The following is a 19,924-nucleotide window of genomic DNA, read 5'->3' on the forward strand; positions in this document are numbered from 1 at the left end:
ATTCGAGTCGGATAGGTTTTCTGTCTGAATTCGACATACCTTACAACAATATTAGTGATAATTATATTGCCAGTTTCGGTTAACTTCTAGCCGCAGACAGTAATTAATAAATCGATGATTCATAAAAGACGATTAGGAAAATCATCATCTTCACCCTATAAATGATATTCGTGGTTGCGGCGGGGGAACGATGGTTTATCATAAACTGGTGTAATAATACTATTGAAGATACATTGGGCCGGCAATAATTTCACGGCCACCGTCTCCCAGAAAAAAATAAATATAATAATAATAATGGTAAAAAAGTGGCGTATCGTGTAGGTATGTTTATAATGTTTGCCATCGCCGGGGACCGGCAGGTATATATATAAACTTTCTCCACGACTGGGATCGTCTCCTTTATTCTCGCGATCGTCCGAGAAATGTACTGCGCGCGTAGTATCGCGATTCTGTTCCGGTGATGTGATTGCGGTGTTTTTTTCTTAACGTTTTAAAGTTTGAAATTGAAAAAAGCAACCGTCAACCGACAAAAATCGGATTTTCGCATTTTGAGCGTCCGGATACATATCAATACAAGGTTAGTTTAAATTATGATAATATTTTATTACGAACAAGGCGCATTTTTTTATCATTAAACGATCGTTTAAAATTGAATATGTACATTTTAAAATTTTTTTTTTTTTTTAAATGTTCTACATTATTCACACACACACAAACTGAAAAAATGAATGTTTGGAAATACAATAATTATATATATTACTTATATATATTATATGAACAATTAAACATGCTCGCACAAATCGATGTTACCATAAATAAAATTGTATTAATGTATGTGTCCGTCGTTTTTTCATTAAATAATATTGAACGACACACATATACACATACGCACGTACATGTATAAAATATTATGGTACGTCGATGTAGAAATACAATGAATTTTTCTTTTGAATCGAAGCGGACAACGACAACCGTAACGGTTAAAAGCGATGAAAACGATCAATTTATTTCACATAATACTGAATAACATGATTTACATGGGGATTTACTAAGCATAACTTTTCTTTAGTAATCATTTCTTTAAATTCTGATATTTAGAATTGTAAAGTACTTATATTTAAAGACTATATTATATTAAAAAACTTGGATTTGCATACAGTTTAGGAATAAATATTGTGGGCGAACCATCATTTTTTTAATGTAAATTGTAAGGAAATGATTTTTTAGAAAATATTTATGAACGAAATTTGACCTAGTAATTTCTAACTAATTAAATTGTAAGTACTAATAAGCAATAGTCCATAACAATAGGATGCTGAGACTTATTTCACCCTTATTTTTGTTGAAAATGTCCGCGATATTGACATGATCTGAAGAAATATAATATATTTCTAAAATATTATTTTAGAAAATCTTATCCGAATGAACGTCAATTAATTAAATAAAAAAAAAAAAAAATCTCGCTCTCTTTTAATTGTCCTTTATTATAATACGTTTTTAACAATATATTATAATTTGCGCAAATAACATAGGTAAGCAGATTGGAGATTTGCTGTTTTTCTTAATAAAACAAGAAAATAATAAAATACAAAAAAAAAAAAAAAAACGTGCGCGATAAACTTATGTAAACGAAAACCGTATAATAATAATAATATATACATAGGTATTTCATTATTATTATTTAACTTCCCAGTTTGTGTATTTTTGCGTGATTTTAGAATTTCACACAGGTCACGAATCACGTTTAATTGAACGGTGTTACGCGTGTGGTTCTCTCAGGGAACGTACAACGTCCAGAAAATGAATAATTAGTAATCCCGCATTCAAAATCGGTTAGCCATCTAATTAGTCGTCGCTCGGATGACTCTGGTGTTTCTCACCAATACGGACTAAATAAAACGAGCACTTCGAGTAACCCAAACACTTCAAACTCGTTGTAGTACAACAATATTATTATTATTCCTTGTAGTTTATTGCAGTCTGCATACGTTTCGTTTAAACGCGGAAAATAAAATACATTGTATTCATAGAGAGCAAATCATATTCAATTCAAAAGAAATACACTATACTCGTTGCACTTAAACTTCATAGAAAACACAACATTGTTGCCTTAAAAAAGTTTGGCAGCTGGTATTCTAATGTAACAAAACGGCACATTTCCAGGTAAATTGTTCTTACAATTTTTTTTTTTTTTGTTCATCTGAACAATAAATTATTATTCACTCTATTCGTATTTCGCCAGTCTGTTGATTTATTTTTAACATTCAAATATTATCGACACTAACACTATACTATTATATAGCTATATTAAAAATCGTTACTATAAGTTTTTTATTGTTATGTATTTTTTTTCGAGATTCCGTAGATATACCGAAAACTGATTTCAACTCGTCTTTATTTAATAAACGTTAATGACTAAATTAGGATTTATTGTTTTTTTTTTTTTTTTTTTTTACATATATACTGAAATCGAAAATTATCGAATTAAAACTCGAATGGACGGTGAGTTTCGTAATCGTTAGAAATAATTTCACTCGTTAGTAGTTATTTTATCGTTTAATATGCAACTAACGAAAATAATTTATTGGTCAATATCTTAATACTTGTATGAGAAGACGTGTGCAGGTGTAAACGCACGCAATAAACAATTTTTTTTTACATTGTATACCTATACAGTTACGATCTTCTCGTCGACTACACTTGAGCTTAGCATCGAAATCGTTATTATTATTATTATTATTTTTTTTTTCATAGGAAGTCATGACAGGATATAAAACTATTTGTTTTATTTATTTACAAAATATTTGACCTCGATGATCACCTGCGGTTTTTAGAGGTATTCGATAAAAATAAAAGTGAATCGTCTACTGCAGTCGGGGATGGCTCGAAAGTTGTTTTATTGTTTTTATCGAGTTCGTTGATTACAATAATAATATATTAGTTAATCGATGACGGTGGCTTAATGGATGGGGGGGGGGATTGCGGAATCGATATGCATGATACGTTGGATAGAGTCTGCCCGCTCGTTTCGTAGTTAAAAATTCACACGGGCGATTTTTTGACAGGTGAATCATTATAATAATAAAAATTAATAATTGACGGACAAACAAAAATAATAATAATAATAATAATAATAATAATAACAATAAAAAAAACGTCGTTATCGTGTGAACAATAACATCCCACTGCAGACCCGAAGTCGGATGACCGACATTTGTGTCGCCGCCTCCAACACACCAACATCAGAGTTCCGTAGGTACGTTATTCTCGTCTACATATATTATATCATTATAACGACACATTGTGAGTGTATAATTACATTGTTTGTACATTATCATCGGCGTTGTCTTATATTAGAGCGTCTAGAGTGCACGTACGCTTCATAATATTATAGGAACCTACTTGCGAATTGTTATGTTTTTTTTTTAATTGTGATGTTAGTTGTTGTAACTGCTTCGGGACTGGCCGCCACGCAAAAATGTGACGTGATTACGATATTATAATATTATTATCATAAAACCGAGGATATCATTATATATGTATTATATTACTTAAGTAAAGTTTTGTAACATCTGCAGATGAATGCGGTTCATGCGCAACGACGGTGTTTCAGACGACAAATCGTCGTTTTCGATGCTGCACCATAATAGTAGTATAATATTATGTAAGAATAACTTACTGTTCTATTGACGGTAAAATTTTAAATATTTTGTGTTTCGGGGGGAGGGGGGGGTGAACTGTCGGACGATCCGGTCGTAAGGTCAACCCGTGACGTTCTAACCTTTCTTCCTTAACTTAATCTAATTCGTTGTATATTATTTACGCGTATGTGTTTGGTACTTAAATTTTTAATAACAAATTGAAAAAATATATTTTCACGGATAGAACCATTTGTATCACAATGCATAAAATAAGTATTAGGAATCTTTTCCGATACTTTTCGTATCACATTTTAATGTTTTGGAAACATACGAACAAATAAGGTTATGTCTCTGAATATAGATAAGCACCTGCAGATATAAATATTATACTGTCCAGGAGGAAAATAGTCACCTTAAGTAAGTCGGCTGACATTTCTGTGGGTCTTGTGTGTAACCTCGAAATCTATGTATCCTATATAGTTTTATGCAATAAAACGGCAAAACTCATTATACGGTCGTGGTCGTGAAATTTACGAGCCGAAAACGTACACAAAATGCAGCGCTACCCGTTCGGATGCGTTAAGAACGATGTGCCTTTATGTGTAGCCGATGGCGTGTGTGTGTGTGTTATAATGTACTTTTATTCTATTGTATGTATAATGTATATAATTTATATAAGTACGCGCATAACTTGACATATTAGTCAGGTATTTTTATTAATAGTTTTTATAGTTTGCACGTGCCGTACATAATAGTTTATGCGTATATTAAGTTTACGGAGTATTTAAATAATTTAAAAAAAAAAAAATTAAATTTATTACAATTTTTAAAAATAATTTACCTTCTGACTTAAACATGGTTGTTATAATATGTTCCAAGATTTTTCTGGAAGTCGAAACAAGATACGATGTAATATTTTATTACGTTATCGAAAAGCAGGCGAAATAATGTAAAAAATAATTGCATATAATATTGTATCTGTATTATTATAATATATTTATGATTTAAATAATTAATCTCTGCCATATAAAATAATGAGAATTTCACATTAGAAATCCAATAGGTTTTGAAGTATTCTATCAAAAGAGTACTTATCGAATCACTTACGCAATATCAATATTGATATTACTATAATACAAATACTTCATAGTTCCCAAGTCACTTGGACCACTTAATAAGTTAATATAATACTTAGAATGTAATTATTTCATTTTCAGTTTTTATGTAACAATACAATTAAAAAAAAAAAATGTTAAACTAATTTTTATTATAAGCACGACAGAATTATTTTCATCGCGTTAATTAATATGTTTATCTTTAAGACGTACTAAATCATTAAAATATATTTTTTAACAAATTATAATATTATATTTGATATTTTGTAGATAAGTACATAATAATAGGTATTATAAGATTCTAATTATATTTAAAATAAAATTTATCGTTATGATTAAATTGTTTTACTTTCTTGGTTTATTCAGAACACTTATTAAAATTTGAAAAAACATAATTTATAATTTATTGATAATTAGAAGCTGCATTGTCTAGTTCTATTTACTATATTAATTTATCTGTTTAGTTATGTAAATATTTTTTAATATTTAAAAAAAACTCATTTAGCGATCACTTCACAATTATTTCTTTTATTCGTACAATTTAAGATTGCAAGCGATATATTCTTATATTGTTATAAATATTTTAAATAACATAGGAAATTTAATCAGATAAAAATGTTAGCTTTGTAGTCCTATTCTATGTATACAACGCTTTACGTGTCCTTTAATTTACCCTAAAATAGAGGCACTTAGGTAACATCGTAATATTAAATATAAAAAATATTTGTGTAATGATAATGTTAACTAATTTTCAAATAAAAAGATTAAGTACTTATTTTCATACTAATTTTTCAAAGATCTTTTATAAAACTGTGGCTATCATTTGGACCATAATATATGTCCTAATAATATATTCGTCATTAGACACACATCATATTGAGGTCACGCGCGAGCAAGTCATGCACAACATTATGCGATATTATGTATATTAAGAGTGGTATAGGTACCTATAAACAGCATAATTTATTGTTATTGTTATCGTTATCGATGTTATCATGAGTATAATATTATATTATAAATGCAGTTGCATAATTGATTATTTATTAGATGCCATCAATTAGTCTCGGCTTCCGAAATTAAAATTATAAAGTTTTTAATGATTTATTTTTATTTTTTTGTTTTACAGTGAATTCCAAAGACGCCCTCAAAATGTTGTGGCATTTTTTGCCCTTGTGCTTTCTGGCAGTCCTCATTAAGGTAAGTTGACTGTTTAACGAAAATTAGTTATACTATGAAAACACAGTGACCGCTAGTTTGTTATGTAAATTTCGGGGTCGGAGATCAGGGTAATATTTGATTAATTATTGTTCAAAAGGATCGACGTCAAGTCGATTTATATCGCGAAAAGCAGTTTACTGGTTTATAATCAGCTTACTTCGTCAAAAATGTAAAATAGTTTTAAAATATACATATTAAACGCGTTATTGAACACAACCTATCAATTATATATCCTAGATTTAAATTACTTTGATTTTCATAAATTATTAATATATTATACATTTGCATCATACTTCTGGTAGATTTAATTAAAATTTCAAGTATACGAGTTAATGGTAATATTATTTTCATTATTTTTGACTGTGTATTGAGTTCTCTTTTTTACTTAGAAATGTGTATTGTAAGTACATAATAAAAAATATATATTTCTTTTGGACTTAGATACAATAATATTCGATATGAATCAATTAATTTTATTATTATTACTATTGTGATTTTTAATATAAACAAGTTTAAAAATGTACAAATGTTTTCAAAATATTATTAATGCTATAATCCCAACTCTTATTGTATGAGAAAAAGAATCAATTACATGTGCTAAGTTTCGGAAAACAATTTAAAATGTCAGTACACAGGTGTTGAGATTTTCTGATTAGAGCTGAGGTTATATAAAAGATTAAAGACGTTTTAAAGATTTATGATTCTACAAAATAGTGCGTACATTTTATGTACATTATATATCTATAGAGCAAGCAAGCTGTTCCACACAATATCTTATCGTATCATATTTTAAATTAACTAACTAGTCTCTGGATTTTGGACACAAACACCTTAGAATAATACATTAATCTTATACAACTAGGTACTTCCATTAATTTTTTTTCGACATTAAATTATTTTAACTAATTAGATTACTCAACTATTCGAGTGTATTGTTAAAATTAATTAGCTTAGTATTTTCTATTTATATTTTAACTTTATAACGTCAGATTTAACAATATATGTTCGTAAGCACACGAGTTCTACTCATATTAATAATATCACAATATCTAGAATGTACATTGTGTACATTTTTCTTAATTTTATAGTATTAAAGATTACATATAAGTTCGGTTAATGTTTATTTTCATAGATAAACTTGTAGTTAAGATTGATTAAATTATTGGAATGTTTTTACTTATAGAATACGAGTTTATTGGCATACTCGATTTTTACTATTGCAACTTGGAATAGTTTTTTAGATTTTAAACTTACACAATAAAGCGTGTAATACTAATGCAATATATGTTTATCTAGGCATTATGTTTAAAGCTTCAATAAATGTGATATTCACTACGCATACTTTTTACTCAGAAAAAATTAATTAAATGTCAATAGAAGTTTCTATAAATTGACAATTGTGACTTTTTCTTTTTTGAAATCAATTTAAAACCAATTTTGAATGTTTTAAAGAAATATATTAATAATTTATCGGACCTTTAAGCAGATGTTACTTAGACATAAATTAAATTTGATTTACATTATTTCCATTAAAAATAATTGAATTCTAAAAAAAATTATCACTTTTTTATAATATTAGTATTTGTTTAAAATCTTGATTATAATTTTTTTTATAAATTAAATACAGTTAATTGTAATTAATGGTTATAAGAATAAAAAAAAAAAAAAAAAATAGCAAGGGAAATTAATTATATTATCTGTAGTGTTATAATATTGCATATTCTTGTAAAAGTCTTAAAATATATAATATAATTATCAATTTAAAATCATAATAAATAAAAAATTAGTTTAAAAAAATCTAAATCGAAGTTAAAAAAATAAAGACTTACAACAGTATGAATTTAAAGAAAGAAAATGTCATGAATTATGATTGTTAAACTCGTTTGATGAACATTTCAAATATAAAATTTAGTTAATATTTCTAAAAAAGAACATTTTTAATGACATGAATTATTCTTTGAAACTTTAATGATAGTATTATAGAGGAATATATGTCATTTGATTTATTACCAATATAAATTATAGTACTTTCTAGTTTCTATAAATTATTAAAAATTTAAATTCAATTCCGTACCTATAATGTGCAATCGTATATTGTCTTATAATAATATGATTTATATGAAATAAAACTATAAGCACTATAGTATTATCTCTAAATTAGATTCAAAGTTTGATATTTTGAAACTTTCTCTACTATTCTTCGACAATAATGATTGAACAACATCATTATAATTACGGGTTTCACTGTACAGCGGACAAAACTTAATAGGTACCTCGTTTTGTGAGGACTTTGGCGCTCGAAAAATACTTGGTAGTCTATTTAGTTCGAATGATTTTGACGACTCTATCATATTTTTATTCCATTCAGTCTTTAATAAAAAGAGCATCATATTATTTTGTCTCTGCATACATTTTTTTTTATATCACCGTGAGAAATTATATCGAATGTCTAAAACCACGAGGTAACTGTGCCACAGCGTTTTCGCGTTATAAAATTCTTATAATATTATGATACGTAATTTGTATTGCGGTGCTTTACGAGCGGGTTTTATGACGTTTTTTTAAAACTGTTTTTTAAATTTTTTTTTACGATATATCACGTTCATAAGTACCTACCGACCGATAATCGTGACAATGTACTTCATCGTGATGACAATGCGTCATTATACATGTTTGCACCGGCCAGCCGTATAAAAATTTTTGTGCTCAGTCGTTTAGTCCGTTAGAAAATAATAATAATACCCATGTAATATTATTATTACAATGTTATGGGCGTAAGTCAGATGTTATGAAACATGTGCGATGCGACAGGGCTCGTTGTTATACAATTTCAAACTCGAAATCACTAAGACAATACAGCATATACTAAATTATAGTATATAGATCGCATTATGTTAATTGTTATATTATCGAAATAACGTCTGAAACGCCTTCGATACATAATAATATACACAATATTATTATTATTATTACGTATTTTAATAGGTACTTTAATAATCCTTTCGCTTTCTCGACGCGCATTCACACGCCTCCGACGTTGCAGCTCAGCGACCGATCATCACTACGCGTTGTTTTAATAAATTACGCGCTGCATGCCGTTTAGCTAGGCTGCAGTAGGTACCTAATATCTACCTATTATAATATAGTTTAACGAATTACGTACATACGGTGCTTGCCCGTGCAGAAGTTGTTTCATAGATTAGCCGGATTCGATATTTTTAATTGTTTTTTTTTTGTATTTTTTTTTCTGAAAATTAAATTATAATAAATATATTATACATGAAGTACTGAAGACGCGAAATAAAATTTCAAAATTTAAATGTAGACGTTGTGAATAATTAGTTTCGTTCGTGGCGACTTTGGAACACGCGTTTGGTAGACAAATAAGCAAATACATTAAATCCCTGCGATAGAATATAAGAATAATACGATAACCGTTGTGTTTGGCGAAAAACGAAGACCATTGATGTCAACAATCGTCTGTGAGGTACACTAACTATGTAGTTTTTGTAACGATTTCTGAAATGACGATAACCCGCGCGTAAATGTACAATAATTATTGCGGTCGGCGATTTAAACTATTGCGGCGTTTGTCGAAACGAGTGGTGTTCAGTTTCATCCTGGTCTAATTTAACGAGAGTTAGTATACACACAGAATCTTAATCTATAATGACAGGAGTGATTATTTACGAATGGATTAGAATTCTTAAGAAACGCGAAATACGACGATGGTATTAACAACGTATTAAGATAATTGTTATTTATTTATTTATTTTTTTTTTTGAAAATATCAGTTATACAATCAATTTATAATTATCACGGTTTTTAAATATAATGATGTATATGATTACAATTAATAATTATGCAGTTGACGTGTGATTTACTTAAAATTTACAGTTTTTAAATAACAAAAAAAAAAAAAAAAAATGAGAGAATCATTATAATATTATAATTATCTTAATTATTATAATTTATAATAAGTACCCATTGAATGGATTCGGATATGCGTGATAGTGTGCACATATTGTGTATAATGCGCTGCGAGTTTATTATGCAAATATATGAGTAGCTAGCTGGCACAAGAATATTGTATTTATAATATCGTATAACAGTCGGTCTGAAAAGCTATCCAATTTATAAAGCTGAGAATTTGTATAAGTATATCGGAATTCAGTATTATCTCTTCAAAGTATTTGTACCATGGACAATTCTAAATTTATTCAAAAAATCTGTGTTTGTCAAAATTTGTGTGACACCTATATTGAATGATAAATAATGTTATTTAGAAATAGTAAAACATCAAAGTCATAATACAATTTACAAACATAAATAAATAGAAAATGTGTTTACCACGAGAGTTTAGAAAATTAATGTCTAAAGTTTATCCTATATAATAGGTACATAATATTTTAACTGATACTATGACGTTCAACTATTTAGCATACACTAAACAATGTACTTTGAGTTTGAACTTTGCGGCATTTCAAAAATATAAATAACACTGTGAGACGTCAAAAGGATTAACAAAATTTTAATACATATTAAATACAAATATTTTTACCATCAAATATTATTATTATTTATTTTAACAAAAACCCAACTAAAGTTAATAAATAATAATATGAAATCAAGTGACAATCTCCACAATGTGCTTAGGTATATATGCGTTATCCGTTAGCGGGTATATCGTTATTAATTATAAGGCACTTTTGTCTATCCCTTTTCGATCATGTCCAGACCAAGTTAACGCAAAACGTATATAAATCGCTAAATTAATATTTTTGATGATGAATAAAAAGTGCATTTATATCATAATAAGTAGTTTTTAAAAGATTAGATAACGCTGTACAAAAAACGTCGATACAAATCATCTCTAGCTTATTGAAATTATATAAAATTACCCTACATTTTTAGATTTTTTTTTATAAACTACCACAATATAAATAATTTCTGTACAAAAATAATACAATACCTACTATAATGTGTATTGACGATTTTGGTTTTTAAAAATTTACACTGGTGTGAATACAGTGATAGTTTTGAGTGTATATAGAGGGCGGCTCCTTAAAAAAATGTATGCGATTAAGGAAATTAATATAAGAGTAGTATTTTAATTTGTAAACAGTATACAATATTCTTGTAACGATGATTGAAAAATAGATTATTATTTAGGTTTGAATATTTATATAATATGACTTGCGCGTAGACGTGTTTTAACTTAGATCTTTATAACGCGTTGTCACCGAACAAGACGTAAATATAGTTTACACTTTTGTAAAGTTTCCGTATCAAGACTACGGGTTAACGTTATACCGTATAATAAAAGGCGTAGTCGAACTTTCACAGCTAGCTATAGTGCGACTTCTTGCACGCGATAATGTCGTCTTCTATTTTATTATACAGGATATATATATATAAGTATATAGATATAAACTTTATAATAACTCATCATATATTCGGAGTTATGAGAGTGGTAGAGAGGGTACGTCCTCGACTGACAAAATGCGACCGTATAGGAGTTTTGACTTTGGCAGTGGCAGCGATTTGCCCCGCGTTCATTAATCATTCGACGGTGATTTTACCAAGCCCATATTATATGTATATAATATATATATTTCACAATCATTACGGAGTTACGTCCCGTAATCGGTTCTCATCGGACGATTGCGACACGTCCAGTAAATGAGAGGGGAGGTGTGAGACTAGACGGCAAACTAGGGAGACAAGGATAAATATGGTTCTAAAGATGGGCTACTATACACGATTATATCAGATAACGAGGCCGCTAAAAGATTTACAACGAGCGCTTATTATACAACATTATGACGTTTGACTTGTCGTAGTAGTCTGTCGAAGAAGACGAAGAAGATGCGACGTACATGTTGTGAAACTCTGAGTAGCTGGTGATAGGTACCTATACGCGTTGCCCGTACAGTATACACTATATTATACGAATGTTACTGTAAGGATTATGAATAATTTAAACGCGTTTATAAATGTCAAGGACGCGAACGGCGATCCGGCCGATTATATACGGTATAGACCGACATCGAAAAAAAAAAAAATACTTTTTGAGTAGAACAAGATTATTGTTGTCGAGAGGTCGAGCACGGGAATCATATTATATAGCGCACACATATTATAACGAGAGATGCGTAGCTATAAATAAATCCCAATTATCTATGTTGACTATAAAATGTGTTAACTTACACAAACTATTGTGCGAGTTTTCACCCAATGAAATAAGTTCGGCCACTTGTAAACACAGTTCCTTAGTAATGAGACGCATAAAAACCCGGGTAAAACTTTTGCAATAACACTCTTTCGACAACAAACACCGAAAATAACTAAGCTAAACTATTTATTAATGGAGAAATAATTAATAAAATTTTTAAATCTTCAAAGTTTTAGGAAGCGTCCAAACTATACCGGCGCTTGAGCTATATTTTTTTTCAGTCTATATTATTGAGAAGGAAAGTTCTACAATATACATTTTTAGATCATTAGTTTTACCTCGAAAAAGCACTTGATAGACACGGTATTAATAATACACTTAGATAAACACGTGTTAAGGGAAAAACAATTTTTATTGAGTGAGATTGTTTTGAAGGAGAATATTGAGTATGGAAATGTTAGTTTACATCCAATAGATATCAGTGGATTTCTGTATTCATCGGTTTCAAAAAAAAAAAAAAAATTATCGAAGATATAGATACGTGCTACTATGGCAACGGCGACAGCATAATTTATTACACGAATGTATAGGTACCTACAGTTTTTGTAATGAAAATGATAGTTTTATGCGACTGTGAGTGATGTTTCGCGAATACATATAATATGTGTGTGTGTGTGTATATGTGATATACGACTAGTGAGGGTTGAACGGATATATGTACCTACTATCTATAGTGTATATATATATATATTAAACATAGGTAAACATATATTATATATTCGTCTACAGCCGTCGTCGGTATTATGATAAACGCGCTCCGGCCGCCGGGGAAGTTTTTGTCAATTTCACCGAGCACGTGGTTCGAAGTTTCTAAGTTTCCGCACCGGAAACATTCGTATTCTCGTTCGTCCGTGTACCACACGGTATGAATTATCCGGTGGTTTCACCAAGTGACAATATATATGCATATAATATATTATAACAGTCGAAAACTAGTACTTACATAGAAAATAGTATGAACATTGTCTGACTGAATATAATAGCGAGTGCGTCAATGATTTCGCGCTTTGTGCAAAATTATTGATTTTAATAATAAACCTATTCTAGATGCGATTTATATTATAATGTTCATGATTTCTGGTTAATATTGTAATACGCATAAACGTGGAAATCTATTGATTTTTTTCCATGCGGATCATATTATAATATCGGAAGTAAATAGAATAAAACGTGATATACCAAATTTGTGTGTTTCAAAATATTATAAATTATTATAGTCCATATTATAGTAATTAATGTGAATAAACAACTAGATAATTGCGGTAAGATAATATTATTATAATTAATGCCAGTGGCTGATGTTGGTTTTTGGTTTTTGAGACATTTTAGACTTTTTATTTTTACATAATTTTATTTTAATTTTATTCAGATGTATTTTTATCAATTATTTCTTAAAAACAAAAACAAAAGTAATTTTATTGTAAAAAACAAGATTTAAAAAAATACAAATATATTAACTGTATGTTATTTAATATTTAAACAATTTAAAAGGTATTTAACAAAAAAATAAGTTCATTGTGCGAATTTAGGTCATATACTAATTACATTTTTTTTTGTTTTTGCAAGGGTTGTTTCATAAGTATTTTATTGCACCAACATCTGGGTATTAATTATTTTGATAATATACATTCTACCTATGTTTCATTATTTAAAGTGCACTAGCCACATTTATTTTTCCGTAGATTTAAGAATTTTTATACTCGTATTCTTTGACGTGCAGACATAGCGATTTTGACATTTCAGATAGTATTAATATAATTATGATTAAAAATGACGGTTTGTCGAGTGGTTTTTTTCGTCATGTGCTTTTGATCGGTGAACATTTTAATAATTTACATAAAATATGAAATAAAATGAAAACTGTGTTGACAAGCGTTGGATTTGATGTAAGATCTAATACAAAATAATTACCTAACTTCCTTTAAAAATCAAAACTATTCATTGAAACTCAATTTCATCAAAAACTCAATGTAAAGAATTATAATACAAAATCATGGATGTACTGATGTACATAATATTATATCTGATACCGATCATCTCAACTGCTGATGTTTTATATATTATATTATTCAATAAAATAATAAAAATTAAATTAGGCATGAAGAATCATGTCGTTTTTTTGGTTTCAACATTATAGAAACGTATTATTGTTGAACGAATAATAATTAAAACTCAATTTTGCTGTGGTGTTCATAGTTTTTTTCACTTGTTTCGTATTTTTCTTTTTTATTGACACATAGTGATTATATGCGCTGTAAATTAAACGTTTATTTATATTATAATATTATTTTTAATCGACATAAAAATCTTCTAAACAACACTAAAGCGACAACAATGAAAAATTGAACAAATTATATCGAAAGGGAAAGTTAAATTATATTATTATAATAAATTTATTCCAGTAATATATTAAAAATATACATATGGTTCTCAATTTTTTTTATAAAATGGCATAATGGCTCAGTATACCAGTATTTTGGCAACGTTTCGCTCTCATTTTTTTCCTTTTAACAAAAATAAAACTCGTTATGTACGATAAGTCGATAAATCGAATTTTGACCTAACGCCATACTATTTTTTCTTTTATTTCTGAAGCCGATTTTTTTTTTAGGTAAGTAGGTACAACAACATTATGTCGCTTGTCCCCTTATTGTGAAACAAAATGCGTCATATGCGTAATATATTTTATTGTCTCGTAAAAAACAACGTTTTGTTAACATACTTACAATTTTACAGATGATATTCATACTCGAACGGGTTATATACCGTCGAAGTCCCTAATAAATCATTGATCCTTATGACGTTAATATAAACGCAACTTGAACGAGTATTAATACTACTATCATCAAAGAAATCTTGATTTCCACAATAAATTAAAATTACGTCATCTAAACATATCTATATAAATTATTGTAATTCAATTCGGTAATGTTCGGCGTTGTTAAAGTGTATTATATAACTGATTATAATATAACTGGTTATTTGTGTTGGAATCAAACCGTACACGGACAATTTCGGGTCAACGAAATCAACCAATTTCTGATAAAACCTCTAGATACGGTCTCGTATTCGAAAATATTATACCAATTCTATTAAAGTTAACACCAAGGTTAGATTAATTCATTCAAATTTTTGGGCTGCAGATATTGTAGGTCGTGAACTTACGCGGCTCATCGTGTCGGACAACTTTTAGAATGTCATTTTTTCCGATCGATAAACTTGTTTAAATTATTTGACATTAGTCACTGTTCGTTCGACTATTGTTAGTGGGTAGTTACTGTACGCGCCACGTGTTGACTATTATAAATTCTCTTTACAGTGATAAGGAAAGCCATACCAATTTATCACGTTCAGAGTATATGCATTACAATAATTTGTACAGTAGTTGTCATGTTTATGTCGACGTATATTGACACACGACAAACATATTGGATTAGTTCGTTATCGCAACATATATTCTGGCTGTACATTTACTAGAAAAAGAAACCCGAGTTTGCTGCGACGGCGGGCAAAACGAGATATGGACTTTGGTAAAAAAAAAAAAAAAATACGAGGAACACAAACACACAATAATAAGTTCACCGAACGGGATTAAAATGAAATCGACAAATTGAAAAGCTAATTTTGTCCGTGATAGTTTTAACGATAGCGTGGACTCTGTTTTGTACTTGTACGATCCAATTACTTATAATATGTTACACATACATATAAATCTTCGCGTTGGCCGGTTTTTATGTACTTTTAATTGTTCAATCGTGTGTAAAAAAAAATAATAAATATCTTTTTAGCAAGAGGTATTGTTAAGCAGACAAAAAAAACCACAAAACTAAAATATTAATGGAACTTCATTACATTTTTTAAAATAGACGTTTTCTCCATTATTACGGGTCACTTTTAGGTATACTCGTTTTAGTAAATCTTATACTTAATTAAGGATTATTTCGATCGTTTTTATCAAAACCTTAAGATTAAATTATAATTCACGAGATTTGAATTTAAATAACCGAAAAATAAAATAAAGATATATATATATATATATATATATTTATTTATATACATAAAATGTTTACTTTTCCTGGCTTAATAGTTAAAATATAATATTATGATATAATTATATTAATCAATTAAGCCTATAAAAGATTATTAAGACATTAAAAAAATAAATAAAATAAAAGATTAGGTACAGTTTTTACTCTAAATTAAAATTTTTTTTTAACCTTGAAAAACATATTAAGTTGAAAATGTTAAACACTAGTTTTAAACGAAACCGTAAATTCCACTTTATAGTTTCATGTACATATTTTTATATAAACTGAAATGTGATGATTAATTTGGAGTTAAAATTCCCTATATTATTTAAGCTTTAGTATATAGTAACGACCAAATTGTTGATTTCTTTTTTTTTTTCTTAAATAGTTTGAACGTAATTTTTGATGGAATCACCGATAGCTGTATAATGATAATATTATAAAAAACTCATCAAATAATCTCGTGATTTACGTCTGTATTACGCACGGGCACGGGGAAAGTGGTCGAACGCACTACGTTTCACTTTTGATATTTGGCAAAAATCATTTGATGTCTATATAAAAATGCTCACAAACAGTACCATTATTATGGTTAAAAAGTATTACTGAAAGATTGCTTTATGGTGGGTCAGCGATTTTGGCGCAAAATATTAGGTGGCCATCACAAATAACGTTCAGACCAAGGTATTATAGAATATTCATGGCTGTGTTTTTTTTTTTAAATAAAATATCCTAATAATATAAATTTGACTGAATTTTGTCGAAAGCTTAAAAAGTACTTGAATTCTCTAAAATTTTTTCGAGATCAAAGTTAAAGGTTCTATATGACCTACACGCTAACTGGAATGTATTACGCGTATGGATTTCCTCGAATACTTACTGGAATCAAGTCTAAGAAATTTAAGGCTCTTATACGCGCTTAAAAATGTGAAACGCGTTTCCTAAAGCGAAATTTTACTCCTTAATAATATGTTTAATATTCTCATTAATTATGTCGCGACGACGACGTTGTCTCGGGGGAGCAAATATTTTTTTGGGTCACGTCTGTTTTTCTTAACAGATAATACTCCACATCGGAAGAAAACAAAACTGCAGTATAATATTCTCGACGATGATTGTAATTTGTTCGAAATCGTAAACAAGAAAACGACTCGATTTTCAGTTTAGTGTTTTTAGTTGTGGTACTTTTAAGGATGCGCGTTCAGAGAACGTTGAATAATTGCAATTGCGATTTTATATTATATATACCACAGCGAGAATCGAGACTTGCACCGTTGTAAACGTCGACACATCCAGTCAAAATATTTATGAACGTTTTGACGTTTATTCTATCGTTCCAAAAACCATTCGATTTTCACGCGTTTGACCCTGTATAATATATACACACACACGCAGACGTACATACATATTATAATAGATTTTACCTATATATGTTTAGTTATTATAATACGACCGGTTTGTCGAATTAAATATTTGTTAAGTCGTCGTCCGAGTGACGTTAATGCCCACGCCCGTCGATCGCCGCATTAAATTTGCCAAAGACCAATATCGAATCGTGCGGTATCTTCTTACAAATTATTTAGCTACCTGCAGGCTGCAGCGCGTATTATGATGCTATTATAGTACGACTTGCGTACGAAACCCACGTGCACGCGTGCACATTTATTCCGCCGACACTGAACGGTGTCGTACGTAAACGTATAATCGCGTATGGTCAACGGACTCGAGGCCAAAGTATCATCCCGAAAGAGACGGGTTTTTTTTTCTTCGAATTATTATTATTATTTCGCAGATGGTTTGTAGGTACGTATTATTATTATAAGCTTCATCGGTGGCGACCGCGTTCGCAGCCTCTCTCGCACGCGAATTACGTCACGCGTGCGTCCTCGGCGCCCTCGGGGGAGACGTGGTAGTGGCCGTAGTATTGCGATTTATACGGCCGGCGGAATAATATTAATGATAAATAAATAAAAATTCGTCTCGTTATGTGTTCACCGTCGATCGTTCGAAAAAGTCTCGATCGAACACTTTTATTATATAGGTACACTATTGCCGCCGCCGCCGCGTCGTGTTCCTTTCACGTTTTATCGCGTATACGCACACACACACACACACACACACACGCACACACACACACACAACGATATTATAATAACGTCGTGTACGCACGACCTTTGACCCGGACCCGGACTGGAAGAGTTTAAAACCTATCTACGTCGCCGCACTTTTCCTTTCCGCCGATACACGTGTACAAGTACTACACCGGCGCGTCGTGCGAGAGGAACTATATAATATATTACAATATTATACCTATGCAGCTGGTTAAATGGGCAATCATTTTACCCTCTGTTTCTCCGCGATAATAATGCCTTCGATCTTCGTGGTGGCGGGGGAATACCTTTGATTCGTACCGTCGCGCGTCGGCGCTTTCTCCGCGACCGGAAACAATATATTTAATATACGTGGGTGACTATATAGGTATATTAGTATATGATAATATTATGGCTGCCGTCGTTCCTCCTTTATTTTTTCGTTTTCGTCGATACACGATAATAATATTATTATGGTTTTGCGGTGCCATATCAAACGATTATATCGGTTTGTTTTCTCAGTCACGCGTATATTATGTGTGTACAATACGTATTATATGTATGTATATAGAGATATTATTATCATCGCCAGAATTGCACCGCGGTTCAAGTGCTGTATACATTCCAGTCCGTCATTTGTCGACGCCTATGCCGCCGCCGCCGACAAACGATTCTTAAACGTCGTGTTATATTTCACCACTTATTTACGAGCGATGTACTTGTAACACAATATTATTATCATAAAACGCGTTGTTCTTTCAGTCCGATGGATCGTTTACGACTAAAGTACACGCTTCCATTTGCAGACCACAGTGCCCATATAATATAGTAATAAAAATAATACGGATGATATGTCGAGTGTACGAGATACATATTATTGTATTCGGACTTGTCTGTTTGTAGGTTTATTAAATCGTTCTTTATTGATAATTTTTGTAAAATTATTATTGTAATAATATTCTTATTAAATGTAGGTACCTATCTACATTATTTGGACTTTTTTCAAATTAATGACGCGCAGTTCAATGCATAATAATTTACAATATTAAATGCTAAAATAAACAAGTCAGTAGGTGAATCTAAATGTGTTATTCGAATATTTTTTTTGTTAATACCCTTTGTGAGATTATGGCTTTATGGTTATAATATATCATTGGTTGTCAAAGTTCTTACCGTTCGTTATCTTATATTTAGCTCGCCAAATTTGTATTACCTATTTATTTATTGTTTGCGTTATATACTATACATGTATTTAAAGTTTTCTCCATTACTACAACTTCGACGAACATGCCCATTTCAGTAAACGATAATCGTTTTGAGCCAAACGTCGACCATAATATAATATATTATGAGTCATTCAACAGAAAATTTGACCAAAAATGGTTAAGGTTAATATTTTTAACTATAATTATACGCAGTTAGAGACACATGATTATATAGTTTTTGTGAATTTCTTAGAATTTGAACTATACTTAGGTCAAAACGTATGTTTTTTTAGTTTTTTTTTAATCCATACCTATTAAAATGTATTATTTTTATTTAAATATATATTTAAACTAAAATTTCTGACAATATAAATAATGAAGAGATTAAGTAT

At 29.7% G+C, this 19,924-nt stretch overlaps 1 protein-coding gene across 50 annotated transcripts in view; it reads left to right on the top strand.

Annotated features, from left to right (window-relative positions):
- Positions 1-389: 389 nt before the first annotated feature.
- LOC114129815 (proline-rich protein 36-like) overlaps positions 390-19,924 on the top strand; it is a 29,329-nt gene continuing 9,794 nt past the window's right edge. For 23 of the 50 annotated variants that reach the window (XM_050203625.1, XM_050203630.1, XM_050203638.1 and 20 more), the window contains exons 1-2: positions 391-577; positions 5,883-5,953. In XM_050203625.1, coding sequence (XP_050059582.1) covers positions 5,906-5,953 — 48 coding nt within the window. In that variant the 5' untranslated portion in view covers positions 391-577; positions 5,883-5,905. Of the gene's footprint in view, positions 578-5,882; positions 5,954-19,924 lie in introns of all 50 variants that reach the window. The other 27 variants (XM_050203621.1, XM_050203626.1, XM_050203640.1 and 24 more) reach the window with 2 other exon arrangements.

This window comes from Aphis gossypii, chromosome 3 (assembly GCF_020184175.1).
Source record: "Aphis gossypii isolate Hap1 chromosome 3, ASM2018417v2, whole genome shotgun sequence".
Taxonomy (NCBI): Eukaryota; Metazoa; Arthropoda; class Insecta; order Hemiptera; family Aphididae; genus Aphis; species Aphis gossypii.